The sequence below is a fragment of the Varroa jacobsoni genome, unplaced genomic scaffold (assembly GCF_002532875.2).
Source record: "Varroa jacobsoni isolate VJ856 unplaced genomic scaffold, vjacob_1.0 scaffold_621, whole genome shotgun sequence".
Taxonomy (NCBI): domain Eukaryota; kingdom Metazoa; phylum Arthropoda; class Arachnida; order Mesostigmata; family Varroidae; genus Varroa; species Varroa jacobsoni.
Window position 1 is genome coordinate 465,959 of NW_019213523.1, and position 19,020 is coordinate 484,978.

At 39.9% G+C, this 19,020-nt stretch overlaps 1 protein-coding gene and 1 long non-coding RNA gene across 27 annotated transcripts in view; one reads left to right on the forward strand and one right to left on the reverse strand.

The window, feature by feature from the left end:
* PDZ-GEF (PDZ domain-containing guanine nucleotide exchange factor) overlaps positions 1–19,020 on the reverse strand; it is a 56,320-nt gene that overhangs the window by 12,495 nt on the left and 24,805 nt on the right. For 10 of the 14 annotated variants that reach the window (XR_002681327.2, XM_022835952.2, XM_022835950.2 and 7 more), the window contains exons 2-6: positions 10,700–11,839; positions 6,760–7,044; positions 1,952–2,247; positions 887–1,110; positions 168–409 (exon numbers count right to left, since the gene is read on the reverse strand). Coding sequence is in view for 13 of the 14 variants with exons in the window: in XM_022835952.2 (XP_022691687.1) it covers positions 168–409; positions 887–1,110; positions 1,952–2,247; positions 6,760–7,044; positions 10,700–10,906 (1,254 nt within the window). In the remaining variant the exon portion in view is untranslated. Of the gene's footprint in view, positions 1–167; positions 410–886; positions 1,499–1,951; positions 2,248–6,759; positions 7,045–7,355; positions 7,881–10,699; positions 11,840–19,020 lie in introns of those variants that run through there. The other 4 variants (XM_022835945.2, XM_022835944.2, XM_022835953.2 and 1 more) reach the window with 4 other exon arrangements.
* On the forward strand, positions 239–9,143 carry LOC111262014 (uncharacterized). Of its 13 annotated transcripts, XR_015311779.1 has the most exons (4): positions 271–330; positions 2,412–2,476; positions 6,561–6,617; positions 6,781–6,877. It is a non-coding gene; the product is annotated as an uncharacterized LOC111262014 (long non-coding RNA). The 13 variants fall into 13 exon arrangements; XR_015311782.1 differs by lacking the exons at positions 2,412–2,476; positions 6,781–6,877 and adding an exon at positions 7,877–9,143 and having other exon boundaries at positions 239–330; XR_015311777.1 differs by lacking the exon at positions 2,412–2,476 and having other exon boundaries at positions 239–330.

Genomic DNA, 19,020 nt, shown 5'->3' on the forward strand with positions numbered 1-19,020 from the left:
CTCCATCTAGCTTAAACTTCCGCTAGTGAATTCAGACGAATAACGCTCACGGATGTCGTTAATCCTATAGCGACCAAGACGACAATTAAGATATTTTTCTACATAGCAATGTTCTATTTGTATGGCTTAGCTTTTGTTGTACTACGCGGTGTGAGAGCGATATTTACCTCAAGAAATTCCATCATATCGGGATCAGTCTCAAAATCGGTAAAATGATTATTGACCCAGAGTAGTACGACGCGTGTGACCCGATCGCGAAGCTTATCATCTTGAAACCAGTCAAGCATTTGTCGTGTGATTTCGGCCGGACTGTCAACGAATGTTCGATAGGTAAGTAAGAAATCCTCAATATAACCAGGGTCTAACACATTCTCGTCGAGCAGTTGCGCTAATAATCGTTCCGGTGTACCTGAAGATTACATCAAAACGTCCGTTGGAATAACATGTATTTAATCCAAAGCTCATATACATGTTTTCTTAGGGTCTCAAATCCATTTTGAATGTTAGCCAAAACTCTAACGTTACCCTATTCAAACTACTTTCTTGAACGCAGTACGCGTGCGATATTATTGCCCGGGGCAAGTAACGGGACCTAACTCAGCCTGAATATCGGAGACACAAATCTGTTATAAGGGGCTGTGGAGACTATTTTGGGGTAAACAAAAAAAACATCGTTGAAGAAATCGGCAGTTGAATAACTATTCTTAGAAGCGTGTCTATGCTCCCTTAACATTAGCACCCTATACGGCTATGCCGTACTTTATGTTGGTGTCTCACTGAAACGTCGTCTTTTGTACGCAGCCACTGGCATTGATGCTGTTTCGCCTAAATGTCGTCAATGTAGAAACTTCTAAATGAGAGCAGTTAGAATTAGACGAATACCAACCTCTTATCACTACGTGTCCTCGACGAGTGCCTCCATCAAGCACTCGATGTTCCGTAACAAGAACGACTCTTCCGTTCTCCTCGAGCTTTCGTGTATTCTCCTCACCTTGATGCAAAATTCGGTAGTATTCGGATTGAGCGATACAGACGAATTGACAGTCGTCCATTTTCGTTCGCATAGTGCCCACATGATGCATCTTTTCCATCGTAGGAGTGATGCCGAAACTGAAGCAAAACATTAAGCACGTGCGTATGCTCGAAGGATATAGCAGTCCTATTTTTATAGACATCCCAACACGCTACTCATTTCGATATGACTAGATGGATCTTATAAGTCGAATGAGTTGATTGATTTTGTTAATGCTGTACAAACATTGACTAAATAGCACACAGAAACATACTTGTATTTCTTGCCTTAATCACAACTTATGCACGTTATATGATTCGTAGATGGATCAATGTTATTCACCACAACATTGCGAACTCACAAAGGATATATGAAGATCACTCAATCTTCAAACATCCGTGGTAGTTGATTTCTTTTTTTCTTTTCTCTTTTTCTATTACTTTGCAATTTTTGTCGCCAAAATCGAAAGTATAACATCGCACTGTTAAAATGTCAGCAGCGCGCATCGACGCACAGCTGCCAACAGCCGATTGTCGAGCATCGATCACTGCTTCGCCCTCTCCTCCTCGTCAAACAGAGTCTTGAATTGTCTAGACGTGCACGTAAGTCAACATATGAACGGCATAAGTCTGCACTATCTATCTTCGTGCATTTGTCCTGCAGTTGAGTCCTTTTTCGTTGAATGCACAGAGTTGTATCTGGGCTTCCCCAACTGACCGGTATAACATCAAGCAATAGCTCTATTAATGTAGCAGTAACGCAAATGCGCGAGCGAGGGTGTCACGCGACGACATCACGAATTTGATTGCCAGTTACCAATCGAAAACTATCAGCGAGCTATAAATACAGGCATCTGTAGCTGATCGCTGCCTAACCGAAAGCTATCATTTTATTCCGGATCTTTTATGATATTGGGTATATTTTTGCTAGTTTTCTTACCTATCACCCAGATATAGATCGTGCACGCTACCATCGGGCAGTTGGACTTCGACCATTCCGTTTACGATGACACTCCACGAGTCTAACTCTTCCCCATCATTCATCACCACTGTTCCCGCTTTCTCAACGACAGCAAATACCATAACTGCGCAGAGTTCGCGCCGAACGCTCAGCGTCATATTGGCGAAAGCTGGAAGATGTTGCATGAACTCTAATAATGTTTCGATGTCTTCTTCGGCTCGCTCATTAGGATCCTTCTCCAAACACTCGCGATACGTGTCACGAACAGTCAAACACTAAAATACAGATGAAGAATAGAAAAATTTAGCAAATGATAGGTTAGAGAATAATTCTTGTGCAGCAGCAGCAGCAGCGACAGCCACTGTCGTATCGTGATTGTGCAGTGAATACCGCTGAATACATTCTGCGACTTTGGCGTTGTTCTTCCTATTGTTCGTAGGGAATTGACGAAACCCAGGACGGGAGGCTCACCTAACCATCGTTGTACATGGAAATGAAATCAAAGTATGCCCCGTTCGAACACTCAACAACAATAATACTCCGTTTTATACAACGCTGTTTCGAGCAATTGTTCGTTTAATTTAGCAGATGTTGACTAAAATGCGCGCGCATGGCGTATGGATTCAAATTTCCCGTGTTCTATTGCGGAAGTTACAAGATTTCTGCTACAGCTTGACATCTTCTTGCTTTGTCATGTACAGGTGTAGTGAGTGTACGCTGACTTTTCTTCACAATCATTATTTTCACGTATAGCTTTATTTTAGCGCTTTGAAATAGATACAAAGTACAATTTTGACGATGATTTTCCGGTCGTGTCTCTACCATTCAACTACTACGGTATGTATGAATGTCGCTTAACCAATTGAAAATCAACCGCAATGCCACCTGAAATTAAGTTTTTAGGTATTACTTTTGTGTTGCAGGTATACTAGATCAGACAAGCCAGCCATATTGCACTATTTATTGCATTGTATTTCGTGTCACCAGGTGTAGATGATCGTCTAGCACTAATCAATGCGAGTCACCCAAACGACGTCTCTTCAGGAAAACATCTACATCTACCATTAACATTAATTGATGGAAGAATTGACATTTTGGATTTAGGTCGATTTGTTTTTAGGCTGGGGTAAATGGAGCATACGATGGGGAAACTCACAGACGAAAAAAACTAGCACAAATTGTATAGTGACCCCACTAGCCCTATACTTTATAGCTGTTTAATTTCTTTTTTTCATACTTTTCGTAAAAGCAAATACCTAATGCACTCGTACTCTATCGCATTGATCGATCCTCAAGGTTTTGTATCGTACGGTGAATTTTTTTCATTCAGAATAGCTTTAAGCACTTGACACACTTTCACTACAATGTCGACCTACAGTATTCCCCGCTATAGTATTCCCCGTACAGGTGAGTCTTTCGAAACTCTAATGGTTTAACGTTTTTGCTGCGGCGCCTCCCGACCAGTCACCTTTTCAATTGCGTTAAAATCGGCAGCCATTAATTGTTTATATACATGTATATATATATATATATATATATATATATATATATATATATATATATAGGACAAGGCCATTAGTTGAAGACTGACAACTTGTCCGCTAGCGACTAAGGCTTTTACATGCTAATGGTGTTGAGACTAGCTATTTATTGTCCGCGATCGTAACTGCAACGGTAAATATATGTATAATTTCTTGTTTGTTTCAGATTGACAAATATTACTTTAGTCGTGTAATTCAAGTTGTTCTCTTCGAACTAGTCCATGCACTTATGCCATCATTTTTTTCAGTCTCCTAAACATGGCTTGAATTTGATCGTCCGAACAGCCCTCAGCTGAATGAGCAATTATCTTTGAATTTCTGTACTTTCTTTTAAAACTGTTCTTTACTTTTGAGAATAGGAACAGGTGGCAGGGTGCCAGGACCGGCCAACGCGAGGGTTCGTGCAACATACGCACCAAGTTTCTTCTCAAATTTTTCAAAAAAAAAAATTTGCTACGCGGCTAAAGTGGCGCGCCGTTATTGCCGACAGCTTTGGCCTATTTTTTAATAATACTTCTAGTGAATGTGGAGTTAAAAGTCATTAACTCATAATGAAAGATTTTCCGCGATTTTCTTTAGTCGGGTTTCATTTTTGCACCAGTACCCAGAAGGTTGCATCTCTGACTTTTCATTGTAGTCGTACGCCTCCGCTTAATAAAGTCTGACTCTTTTAGAAGTGCCAAATAGTTTTTCTGTCCATGGATGTTCATCTGCTGGACATTTCGGTGTTTCAACACATACGCTTAAACGGTCGGTCATAATGGCCTGACATGAGCCAATCGAGTCCTTTTATGACATGGCACTTGACAAGCTCGACGTGTTTCGTTCGTTCTACGTTCTCGTCCGTAATCGCTGTCATATGTTATTAAGTATTGTCTTCAAAAAAATCCGTCGTCCAAACGCTTGAACCACGTGTTATTGATTTCCGTAGCCATTCGCAGGGTGTCTGTACGCTTGATTTTACTGTTCTACACAGAGCCCAGTGCAGGCCCATTGATAGGTTTCGCAGAATGTTAATATACAGTCTCATTCAATCTCAAGATCCTAAAAATTTTGCCCTTTTCATGTGAATGTGCGGAAATACAAGCGATTCAGTTAAATTTAAATTGGGATAAATAAATGCAGGGTGGGGCATTTAAATTCGGACCAACTTGGCTGGCTCTTTGTCCTAACGGAAATGCGCTCATTCGTTGTCCTTGGCACTAAAAAAAACTTGTTCTTTTTTCTAGGTGTGAAAAAACAGCACGTCGTTTTCTGAATGTTTTTACGCAAGGCATACTTTCAAAAATTATTGTTTGTCCAAAATTGACAGTGTGCGTTATCGTTAGTTTTGATGCGATGTTCGAAGAATCCGAAATAGCTTTGCGTAAGGTAAACCGAAAGATTCTCTATGACGTCTAAATGTAGAGGACCTGAAAATTCATCGAGACACTTTTCAAACACCTGTTTTTTTTGTGGATACAATAATTAAGCGCCGTTTTCGAGAGGGGAATATCTGTTGCCAATGAGGTCGTGCAGATAAGCCTCAGTAATCTATTTTGGGTTTTTGGCCGTTTTGGGGCCTTGTATTGTTAGCAATTTTGGTCTGATTTTGCGTGTGTTCATATGAATGGTTTGTGCCAGCAATAGCCGTTGCCGAAATGTGCCACATAAACTGAACGAACCCTGCGGTCACGTACGCAGAAAGTAAGTGTTTACTCTTATACGAACGGACACAAACATGTGTCCAAAACATGTTGTGTTAGGGATTAATGCGACGATCTTTGTTCAAACAGCTCTGTTTGCATAGACCGCTTTAACTGACCATTGAATAGCTTGCTATAAAATAATTTACATGTAATCAAGTCCGTTTTTCGAATAACATTGTACCATGTTTATTTAATTACACACGTCAATGATGCTATTCATGTACTCGTAGCTGATTCAACACCTACAAACTGCAAGCTGACAACAGAACTGATGGTTAGTATAATATAAAGATTTTTATTACAAGGACGCTGATACTTAGGATTCGGTTAAAATAGAACAATCATTCATCATATATATATATATATATATATATGCGAGATCAATCTTTTTTGAACTTTTTCACAGGCAAAATTATTTTTAGTCGTTAGTCTACGATCTTCGGCCCTCTGGGCTGTGAGAGACCCTGAAATCTCGATAAGCAATTCTGACATTACACTGAGATTTGAATAAGTTTCCTATTAACAAATAACAGCGGTAACCTACGAGTGTAATGTGTGGCGAGTATGTTGAGTCTATAAATCTTCCATTTCTACCATTTTGGTTCAATAATGTTACGTACCCCATGTAACCCTTTTCCCCGATTATCTAAATTCAGCCGCAGTCGCAAAGAAAAGACCACAAAGCGAAATACATGGCCTGTTGCAGCTGTACATTTTTTCAGGATGATACCTCACATCTGCCCACCGGCGTAAACCATACGATTATCGTCGAAAATCAATATGTCGCTATTCAATGCAACAACAGGTTTCTGTTGTGATGCAATAGAAACAAGAAAGCATACTTTTTTTACTTGTCCGCTTTTGACTCCCGCTCAAATCATGCGACACTCATTTATCCAATTATTTTTCTCTGCTAACTCACCCCAGGTCCATAAATATGGTACTATCAGATATACCAGAGCCATCAGCTTCAACGCTTCATTACACGTTTCTACATAGGATCTTTTTGCAAACGTATTATCGGGTTTCTTTTGCAGAACTAACGGCTCGCATTGCTTCCAATAGGCCCTTCATCGAATACAAGGTTTATACCACAAGCTCTTTGCGCTGCTGTGTTCCAAGGCTGGACTCATATTTGCAAACCAGTCGAATTTTCTGGTTTTTCATGGTCGATTGCAATGCGCGTGCTAAATATCTCGCTAATCAGTCCCAGATATAAAAGAGTATAGGGGAGTTTTGCAAATAAAATAGTGTTGTGAAGTGTCGCACCGTTATAGAAGATCTCCACTCTGAAATATAGGAGTAACCTTTCTCACATCAGACGTTCACTAACCTATTTCATTATCGTTTGTTAAACAGGAGCCTTACTGTGACGACGATAATAATAATACTCAATATATAAACAAGGACCTATGGGTAAGTGATGCAACTCATACCTTTACATTTTGCATGCCAATAATAAAAAGCGATAAACGAACGTAGCATGAGAAAGGCGTGTGCAGTTGATGGTCAGCTGAAGTGATTAACTGATGGGTAAAATGGGGCACAAGACTCTTACCTCCATATGCTGTGCGTCTAGATCTTCATCATCATCTGAATCAGCTGTGCTTTCCGGAGGAATCCCTGTTGAACCTGAGCCCACTCCGAACTCTGGATCATCGAGAGAACTCTGAATCGAATGCATTGTGTCTGATCCTGAATATGCCGATGAGGTGTCTGATGAACGGGATGAACGATTCGATTTAAGCAATAACGGGTGGCCCGCAGATCCGACTGAAACTCCTCCTGATCCTAGCGATCCACCCACGCCAGTTCCGCTGCCTGGCGGATACTCCATTGAGTACTGCAATCACAAAACGTCCAAGTCATTGCAGAAATAAATCTGTCCTAAGATAATGTTAAAAGACATCCTGAAAGGTCATCGTTGAGCTAGTTCAAACAAAAGTCTAACGCATGCGCCAAAGCACCAAGGTATCACTACGATATTTCGAAGTAAAAATTGCAATTATCTAAAAAAAAAATTAGGACTAAGGGCATCTGAATAATCGTAGGTTAGTGAACAGGTGGAACTTTTCATAACAAGATCCTGTATACATATGAAAAATCTGAGATATTTCAATCGTTAATTTAAACATTAGCCAATAATAATTTCACCTCTTAGATAAAAATAAATTTTTTTTCTATTTGACTCTTATTTAGCAAATGATTGCAAGATTGGTGACATGTATTTCTATTAAAATAATAATCAGAGCTAATTTTGCAACGTTCATAAGCCTATATAATATGTGGAAATGATCTGTAGATCGTGATCTGTACCAGTGGTTAAATTAGTAACAGTGGTCTCTTAAAAGTCTATACGAGTAAAACGGATGGGACCGTGCCAGCAGATCACATAGTTTTCGGGGTAACAACAACACTCAATTTAGTACTTCACGATACGACCGTTTGGTACAAGAGTGTCTCGCAAGTAATCGAAAATATAAACATGAAACTATATCTGGTCCTTTAACTTGTCTAATCGAATTTACCGCGAATAGACACGTATTCATATTAGACCCGTAAGTCGGCTTGCACAAACTAAGGGAATAGAAACCAATTTTCGTCTTTTGTTTTTTTTTTGGTGTCGGAGAATTAACTAGAAACGTGAAATCGTCTCTTTAACTGTAATATTTCAGCAGTGTTGTTGGAGACCGTAAACACGGCCATCAAACGGTGATCTTCTTTTCCTGCAACAGCCTGCCCGCCATCCCGTGAATCTAGCCCACTGGCATCAATCGCATTTGAGAACGGTTCCATTATATTATCTCCAGGCAGAATAACTGTCATTACGAGGGCACCAGCAGACAAGCTGTAGGCAATATTGACCTACCTTAAATCTATTATACATATGAACTTACTTCATTCATTGAATTGAAACTTAAACCTGACCGATTGAAATAAATCGGGAAAAAATGTATTTACCATATGAAATATGTAGTTGGGAAAAATTGGTACACGCAATCACTAAGCTATTTCTCTGCGAAGAAGCTCAAGAACCCCCCAACCACATGAGTGAAATTAAATTAGACGGAAAAATCTCTATAGCTGTGCTTATGTGCTCGATGCAAATCAATTCAACGAGATGATGCATGTCATGGTTCTTCACTTGGATACATTAGGAAGATAAGTTTTTTCAAGACGCGAATCAATTTCTCACAAAGAAACTATTAAAAAGTATCACTAATATAATAACTAACTAAAAAATCTACCCGAGACTTCGTACGCTAGATTTGATCCCTCCGTCATCCCCTGTTTATGATGTGTGTTGTCTATTTATATTCTGATTAAAAAAGCATTATTGTGTAACTGCTTCAACGACAAATATATCACATTTATATTATGACTGCAACATAAGAACAGTTACTATTACTATTTTTATAAAGGAATCTACGACCTTCAACAGTCATTACTAGGACATCTTAATTAATGCAGATAGTTTTTAGCCATTTACAGTAATAGATATATATATGTTATTACAGTTATTGATCTGCTTTCGCTTTGCGAGCTTCCTCTGATATATTTTAAAAAGCTTCATGGGTCATTTACTGTGTTGCATAAAAACAAACAATCGTTGCTAGTTTCTCATGTGAGGGTCCGATGACGACGACGACGACGACAAAGATCCTAAAGAGCCCGCCTTGTTAGGCGAGGGTCAAAGATTCACTCTCATTCTGAAATTCTTGTTTTTAAGATACGAAAATACCTGTAAAATGACGCTTATATGTCGTACCATTTTAAAATAAATGCACCTTTTCTAGAAAGACTCGGCTCTAGGCGAGTCTACGATCGCTAATCGTTAAGGCGTAGATACATTTTTTGTTTCGACTGACTGCCTTAGGTAAGCTTGGATAAAATGAATAAAATTATGTAGAGGCGTTGTCTTCTTTATCATGGCTGGCTAAATCATGAGGCACTTTATCAATAATAAGCTCGAGCAGCTAAGTAGAGGCTAATAGACTTTTCAGGCGCACAATATGGCCTTCGTAGAAATAAGTCAACTCTCACGGCCATTAACAGGATGCTAGACCCGTCCGGAATACTAGTCCGACAGGAATAGTATAGGTTCAATACGCTACATAAAAACCACTTCATAGTGCATTTAATCTGGCGCCACCTATGATGAGAGTGAGAGAGAGAGAGAGGGAGAGAAAGGCTTGTTCTAATGCATTAGAGGTCGTCCAGAGTCCATGACAGCATCCGTAGCACTGTGTGTGGATGTCGAACCAGAGTCAACGCGGCTGTACAAGCATAAGACCGTTAGACTCTGTTGCTGAACAGACAGGATTGCGGCGCAGAGGCTGACATTCCGCTACGAGATAAAAGGCTACAGCATAAATTTTATGGTAGACCAATGGAAATGTTACGAGCAGACTATACGTAAGTAGTGACGGTGATCATTTCGAGCGATTAAATAGTCAATGCCACAATATTAAATAACAACCACACTTATTTAACCTTTTTAAGAGACCCCTATGTAAGTTCCCCAATGCAGTGCACTGATGACCAGAATTTGTCCCTCAACAACGTTTCGATAAAATGCGTATGTTTGATGTATGTGGCGAGAATTACGGCGCACAACTCCAGTATTTTCTGAACGCCTTCTTTTTTCGCTCTGGCAAAGTCTCGAGAACTCGTGCCTCTGCTGTTTTCAAGAAGATATAAATACTATTCCCTATAGGCTAGATAATATTTAGCTAGCCACGAAGTTTTCTCCCAAAATAGATTTGTCTTATTTTAGCAGATGCGATCACGTGTTGTTAACAAGGTATCCCTATACAGCTCAGCAATTCAAAGTAATTATCACATAGTTACTGGTCTAACAGACATAATCATATGCGTGAAATCATATATATAAGTAATTTAACTAATGACTTTTAACTTTTACCTACTTGTACCTACTTGCATATTTTTAACTAAAGTATCTGATAATTTCCACTCCGTGTATCGTTTATCAAATCTGTACGTGTACGTGACAGATAAGAACGTTCTGATAAAACGAAACTTTTCAGCTATTCGATAATGTTAATTAAACTTGGTTAAAAGGTCAGTTCAAGCTGTTCACGTGATACGACTACGGCTTGCACCGTGTCATTTTTGCTTTCTGAAGTTGCTGGAGAATCGGGGGACGTGGCTAACCTTTTAGAAGCGACAAGAGCTTTTTAAGGCAGTGAGAGAACCTTTGCGGTCAAATAGTAAACATGATTGGACTCGGACCTGGTATTTTTGCCCGGTAGAAAGCCGAGAATTGCCCAAAACAATAACGCTTATCTTGGAGACAGACTTGCGATGAATTTTAATTTTCGACCGAACTACTGTCAATCCCAGCTGGCGTTACATCAACTGCCATTGCCACCTATTTTAATCGAAGCTGAAGTCGCAGTCTAGAAACTAATATGCGTAGAAAATGTTTACCGACTACATGAGCAACGCGTAATAAAAAAAACGTCCAAACTCTTTACATGTTGTAGGTTGTTATGTCGATGCGTCGACGACGATGAAGTACGGGGCGAGTGCTGTGCTGGCAGCTGCCCACCACCTCCAACCTGCGTCGAAGGTGTTGACTGCCTATGGTGGAGCTGTCCGTTACCAGCTCCCCCCTTTTGTGTCACGGCGGCAGTCTCGTCAAGCAGCGCATCCACCGAATGAACCCTTTCCCTATGCGCCATTCGAGCAGAGTATGGTTGGCTTCCCCCAGGGCTGGTTCCGCCAGACCCTGCCGAGGTGCCAACGCCTGCCGTTTGGTTTATCGTCGTTAGAAGTCCCCACTGACAATGCCTCACATTCAATCACCAATCACAGTAGGATTATTGACCTATATGGGCTACCTTCTATTTTACTAGATGGTCAAGAAGGCAGACAGACAGCAACGGCTGCATCGTCCACCACAATTCGGCCTACCATGAAAATGCGGCACGTACAATGAAGACTAATCACTCGGGAAACTACCAAGTAGGCCAGTTGAGTAGAAATATATCATACAGCCTTGAGCCGCTTTGAGACCGAGGGATAGACGATCGAGATCTTGCGTAACTTCTCAGCCGGTTTTCCTTGGCTGTTTAGCCCAAACGCATGATCGCTATGGGCCTAGCATAAAGACGTTGTTCAAATAAGCGCTGCTAATGAAGAGTTTAGTCTTCGCAGTCTCTACCGCTGTGCTGTTGGTATATATTCGCTTTTTCCTTGCACCGGTACGGCCACCGACACCGTAGGCACTGCAGGCACGCAGCAGGTGCAGCAGACAATCTTGCAGTAATAGTCGTTGCGATCGTTTCTCGTGAGACTACAGCCTTCGGTGATAATGATCATTATTATCTTCGTGGCATTTTGCCATGCGGAGTTAGCGACTGTTGGCGCTACCAGGAGCATGGCACTGGTACGCGGTAACTCGTGCTGCAGTTTTTTTTTTTGTTTAATTCACGATACTGTGGCACCGGTAACGGTAATAGCAATAGCGCTTCCCACGACTGCCTCAGTAGATACCAATACTAAATCATCAATGTTATCTTCGTTGCTGGCGTTTTCGTTGAAAGGCCGCCAATCGTATGGATCGTGAATCGCTGCCCAAGAAGCCATTTGTAGTGCACTAGCGCCTTGTAGGCCTGCAACGACACAAAGAAAAAGAAATAAAACCGAAATTTGAAGGTTACGAGGCCAATATACATATAGGCACGTAAATAGTAATAATCTTTAATGTAATAGGCGGTCATACAGGGGATGATTTTACTTCGAAATTTGTCGTGGCCTTCTAATACAATCGTATGATGATGTATCGTGAGTATCTAGAATCATCCGCGGTATACGAAGATAGACGACCAACAAGCAGAACACACAACATCTCATTCGCAAAGATGTCGCGTGAGTTAAAACAGATAGCCCGCTTCTCCGTAAGTCGCAGCAAGTCGACATGAAACAACGACAAGAGTCAGCTTCAAATTCGGCAAATGTTTATACCTAGCTAAACTACTGGCTAGAAGCATTTCTATCTTTGGCTTGCCAAAACTGTATGCATTGTACGACTATATCTACAAAACCTGCTATATGTCGTCTATTTTCTCCGAATGTCTTAACGTCACTAGCGTTTCTGCTTTAAACATTAGCTAGAAAAAAAAAAATACTGTAACAGTGCTGAATACGAACTTTTCAAAATTACCATTTTCGAGAAATGACCTGAAAAGATAAGTTCTTTGTTATGCGTAATGTCTTTACAATCGGGCGTATCGTCTGCTTGTTGATGCGGTGACCGCTGTCTGCCGCTAATTGTCCATATAAACATGCATACTTCTTCATCCGAATGAAGCACATGCGCGCACAAACTTCATTCTTTACGTACGTACATATCAGCCGATGATCAAAGACTGCGACTCCACACAGCCAACAACTTGCAATTTTCAAGTTATTGGCATCTAGCAATATACTTGGAACGATAACACAGCCTCGGCTAGAAGTAGTTACATACGCCCACTGTATTCATTGAACGCTAAAAAGGCGGCTTTTTTGTCGCACTTTGTTTGCCACACAGATTCCAGCTATCTAGAGCAACTCGAAATGTCTTGTAAGACTATAATTGAATCGTATTTATTAAATTTGAAATTGAATTTTCACAAAAATTAAAAGCTGGCCAATACAGACCGAAGCGGAGTTAAGCGACATGTTTCAGCAACCAAATATAAGAGCAATATTATATACCGAAGTGTAAGTTACCATAACTTGAGATTTAGCTTGCTAATTTAGATCATCTACGCAGCTTATTGCCAATACGAATAAATAGCTTGTCCGGGGCTATTTAGCAAACATGAAATTTTGAATAAGTTCCAAACTATGCGTTTTCGACAGACAAAATATAATAGAAACATTACTTACATTGAGTACTTAGCTGATCATGAGCTGATTTGGTATCACTAAAGGATCGTGAATCAAATCGGTTGGTGTTGGAATTCATCCTTATTGACAATAAGAAAATTTTAATCAATCTTTTATTTTAGCGCTCTTTAATTATATAGCTAAAAACCAGGTCACGTGCCCTCTTGCTACTGATGTGGTCTTTTAAGAATGTTTAGAAACGTTAAAAAAGGGTTGAAAATCACACAGAAGGTCCTTAAACCCAGGCCCATTACCTTAAACCGAATAACGAGTCTCTGTTATCACGAAAGTAAATAGAGTATTGTTTCCGTACGCTCCCTATCAGCTAAATGTACAATTTTAAAAGCACGTGCAACTGTAACGAAAACTTTAAAGATGACCAATAAAAGCAAAACATGGCTTCTTAATCTAGAACGCCTCAACTCACTTGCGGTAGAGCGATAGATGTAATTGAAACGCTACCTTTAACGCGGTAAAATGGAGTACATCTAGCATACACTACCACAAAGTGTTGCCCCTTACATGGTGTAAATATTATTCAAATGTTTTGATTCGTCAAATGACATTTTTTGGGTACTTGTATATACGGTAATAATCAAATACATTTCGAGTAACTTTAGATCAATGCAGCACGAGATATACGTGGGTGATACTTGACGATTACTTGCATGATGGTTTTTAACTGGAAAAGATTAGCTATATTTTTTTTTACTTTTTTGAACGTTTTAACATTTAAAAAGAAATTACTTAGAGGTCTGCCATAGAAGAGTTAACTTTTTCGTTATTTCGAAAAATAAGGTCATGAATTATATTCTAAAGTAATACGTGTATTAATAAAAAAAATTATGGTAAAATGTTCTAATATATATACATCTTTAATTATTTTATTTAATAGTAATAATTTTTTACTTATCCGGTGGTAATTTTCCAGGATTATTACCTTATACAGTAACAATAAGATTATCATTCGATTAACAATTATAATTTTTGGGTGATTTAATTTTTCTAAGCAGATATATAGTTATTTAGTCCCGGTTGGAACCGTTTACGGACAAGATTTGCTGCCGCGTCGTGGCGAAGGTAAAAATCTTTCGTTCGAATTATTAAGCCCAAAAATAATACAAAAATATTTCAATTATGTAGGTAAAATTGACTGTACTGAAAAGGTCTCTGTAATGAATTCGATTGACAACGACGGATTTTACGATGCTTTAGTTACGTGTTTGAGAGCGAGAGAGAGAGAGAGAGAGAGAGAGGGAGAGAGAGAGAGGGTCGCGAGCCCTTTAACAAGTTTCTCATATCAAAGCTGGTCCTTTGACTAGCTATACGCACAGACGTGTGCTTAAAATCTATTATACTACGCAAAAATAATACGAAAGCTTCCGACCATTTAATTCTGAGATCTCTTTTAGTGAGAGAATATCCATAGTCGAATGTAAGAGGCTTTTTTTTATTATGTTATAAATTATGAAATAAGATTTGGAAACGGAGCGAGATAAAGAGACGAAGGGCGTGGTCGAATAGTCACGTCTAGTGAGAGTGAGGCATAGACACTCGCCCAATACGTGAAATAGATGACACGCTTGTAATACAGACAGGGATCTGTTAAGGCCGAATTTAAATTCACCGCTGTACATATGCTACAGGTAGTGCTCGCTGCGTATAGGATCGCGATAATAATTGCTCTTTTCTCAAGACGTATAAATTTTGGATAACGACGGGTGAGTCCGGAAAAACTCTACGAAGCATGTCTAGAATCTACTGACGCTGAAGTCCGAAAGCTTTAAGTTTAATGACTGAAATTATATTAGTCACTTAGCTCAACACAACACAAACGTATCTATTCCAGCATTCGAACCCGGTACTTAAATCTTCTTAAATTTAGTATTGTATGCAGATACGTTACTACTCGGCCATCGTAAAGATTTATACATTGACTGTCGAGATTCAATCCGTTTTTTAAGTTTATGGCAGGCAGACGACGCTTAAGGAGAGTGCGAATATCTTAGGGAATCGACCGTAATAAGTCAGTCGATACCATAGAACATAATAAGAATGGTTAACGAATAGTGGCAGTGGTGTTCACTGTAACAGCATTGTATGGGACCTTTAAACAGGTAGATTGTTTTAAGCGATGTCTGATACTTTATCGTTAAAGCTTAAAAAGCGCGAGAACGAGTGTTTTGTAGAGCGAATGATGCAGGAAAAGAACGCTCGATAGCGAGGCCGAAGTACAGGAGCGAGGTAGACGAAAGCATCGCGCTCTTGCAGAGTTGGGGTCCAGTGAAAGAGTAGGGGATAGAGTCCGCTTGCGATTCAGCTCGTCTAACGTGGAAGGAAACCTCACAAGAGGATGAATCGAAACGTGGCTAACTAGAATTACATTAACCGAAGCAAGGTCTCGAAGCAATATCCGAACCAAGGCTCAAAATTACCAAGTGGTAAACCACGGTTTAGTGGGTAAGAGTTCTACAGGGTCAGGTAAATATCTTGACCGTGAAGTTTGGTCTACATAATGCATTCGTTCTTAACTCCCTTATAAAAAGAAAAAAAGAATTATTCATAAAACTATGGAAACTATAAGAGCACGCAAGTGTAGCACGAAAACACAATGCCAGTAAGATTGTATAAAGACTTCAGTAACTATAGCAATGATGTTCAAGCTAGGAAGCACATTTCACCTGCTGTCACTTCGATAACACACGCTTATTTTGACAATATTTTAACATAACAATTTTTCTTATTTAAAGCCTCAAACGTGGTGATCGTGAGTTTCCTATTTCAGTAAAAATTGTGGTTTATTATCAAGTCCTAGGGCTGAATTTAGCCATCGTTGCCCGTGTAGTCAGTTCTGATATATCGGCGCATCTAACTGCTCTCGAAGTGCTGTATATATACACCTTATATATATAAGTTTTATATATATACGTTTTGAAGTTGGAAATTGTGTGCGCTTGGTTTTGCCTGACACACATGTCTGCACGACATAACAGCGTCATCACACTATCGTTTAATTTAGTAGCTTGCCTAACTAGTTTTGAAACTTCTTTCCCGCTCAAGGTTTCACTGCGCCATAAACGGCTGCTTTTTCAGCTGATCTGGATCACGCGCTCTTCACTCGTTGTTCCATATCAGACGTGAGTCAGTACCCACGGGGGCGACGGCGTCTCAAGATAACTACTTGTAGCAATGCTATACTAGTAACTAGGATTCTTACAAAAGCCAGTGAAGAAAAAGGAAATGATGGCACAATCGGCGAATTAATGCCAATGGAATTATGTAACGCTCAAGAGAATCCGAGCGAAGAAACTAGCGAAAATGGTGATCGAACAGCAAGCTTCAATTCTAGTGACGAATGATCACATGTCCTGTGAGGACATAGCGAAAAAATTAAATAATTAATGAGTTCGAATTTCGTGAAAAGACTGTTAAAAGTGCAAAGTGACCACCTTAACTACTTCACCTGGTAAAAGAGATAAAACAACATCGTCAAGTAAACGTTTTTAGGTAAACTTTTCGCCCCTACAAGGTAAGATCTTTACAATAAAGCCTTATACAAGGCTAGAAGCCAGATTCAGTGTGATTAATGTATGGACGTGCACATTTGAGCATACAAAGAAGGTTATGGATCTACGCGAAATTCTCGATATCCCGGTGACCGCGTCCATGTGATAACGCAGTAAATAGGGCTAGCTGCTCAACTTAGGAATACATGGTAATCTGTATAAGCAAACATACTTCGTATCGTCCTAAAAGCCAGCCTTCTGAAGCAATATTTGACAGCTTAAAAGCAGACGAAAAATAGGAAAACCATCCCAATCAAACATGACGCTGACTTGACTTTTGAAGTAATCTGCGATTAACATTGTTATATTTTTATATGGTTGAAGTAGAGGGTGCAGCTTGTAGCATATTTAAATTCTCAGCTGAGTTACGGCGGTTAGGCACAATATCAAATAGTCGTACAGAGGGCGTTATCGGGTGCGCACGCTGCAATCTACGACAACTTATTACAGTCGTCTCCAGAGATAGAGAATGGATGTGCGGCTTGCTAGGAATACGTTTTACAAGCGCCGATTTACGATGTACCTCCGGGCTATGAATCTTGTGTTAGAGAAGAATCCAGAGTGGTTCTCCCATGCGTGCTCGACCTCGACTCTGGACCTCCAGAATCCAGATGATAAGCTTAAAGGACACTTCGCAACCGTTAACTGAGCTACTGTCATTTCCTGTGATATTCAAGCCGACGCTCGGATGGAGAAACCATCGATTGGGCAGATTAACGTCGTTGGAGCTAAATTATGTTAGTTCGCTCGAAATGGTTCTTGAAGTACGCTGATGCCCCGGACAAGCGGAATACTGAAGAGCGCCCCTTCTTGCCAGTATTATCAACTCATCCATTGACATTGGCTTTTTTCCTACTGGAAAGGACTGGACTGAAATATGCCAAAGGTGTTCTTCCATTTAAGAATAAAAGGGAACGTACTTGAGCTGTTAGCTGCCGCCCAATATTCCTAATTGATTATTTTTTCGGTCGTTTTAGGTCTCAATTGATTGTACTGGCATGCATTTTTCGCTACCAACGTTGAAATAACAGGCCGCTTAACGGCTAGAGCGCTGAAGTGTTCTGCTATTGTTGCAGCTTCGACGGGATTCTGCAGGATTGACGTAAAGGCCTTCTTATTATTTATAAGATATTGTTACTATCTGTGCTGTGTTATGGAATTTCTTTATGAGAAAATACCGTTGGGCTCAAATCGTACAGACGCTCCGAGGGCAATGTTTGGCAAGATCCGCAAAGTCTCTGTGGATGATCCCTTTGCCACAGACAGACTGTTCTCTTTGACAGAATGTACAGTCTACGTCTCGTCCTATCCATGTCAACCTAAACATGTCATTTCGTCAGAGGCTTTTCGTTACCTATTGCCGCTATCAGCCGCTTTAACTGTTGCGCTAGCAAGGCTCCAGTGACATATTCTCGCTTGCCACTTACCGTCAATGTAGAATCCTCTCATTCGTGAGGTTCTATCACAACTCAAACCTGTAACTAAGATTCAAACTATATTATTTGAGAACAAAGATGTAAATACTTTGTCTGAACTAATGTGTTACTAATAACTATGGCGATATTATTTTGAAACGATAATTATAGTATTTTGCGCATTGTAACACTTTTTTTTAGTGTTACTTTTTTTTTTTCTAAGAATTTAAACGTTACCAGAACTGCAGTTCTTTAAATAAGCCGTGCGTTTCTACCTTGCTGTATAATTATCCTAATTCTTACAACCAATTTTTGAGGAAAGCTCTCAGAGATAAGTTCTAGGCATTTGCGTCCGTAAGCAAACAGCAAAACGCTATAGCCAAATGTACGCTGCTAACCTCGAACAGTTCTATATTGTGTCCCTCTTTGAGATGTCACCTGGTTACATTTTTACGTAACACTCCATGGGCACATACTGCCGACGACAAGTTATTTCTCACATTCACCGAACAAATTTTTCAGAATGAAATGAGTGGTGCGGCAGAGGTCAGGGTAATTACATGAACACTGACAGTTTTTCTAAACACCACCTTCGACCGAAGGATTTTGAATGGCACAGTGACTTCATACGCGAATTTTCCTCTTCAGTTTCCTTGGTGACACTGGAAAGCACCCAAAGAAGGTATTAAACAGTGGCCCATATAAAGTGTTAATAATGGAGCCCTAAATAAAATCTGCGAACAGCGTGCGGATACGCGAAAGCACGAGAGCTTTCCTTAGCCAAGTTGATGCTCTGATAAAAAAATGCAATTAGTAATTAACGTAGTAAATAAGAAACAGTGTACCCTGTTCATGCAAACGAAGTACGTTGCGCTTAGGTAAAAAGTTCCATAGACATAACCGCAAAATAGTTTCAATTGTAATTCTCGATGAATTTAG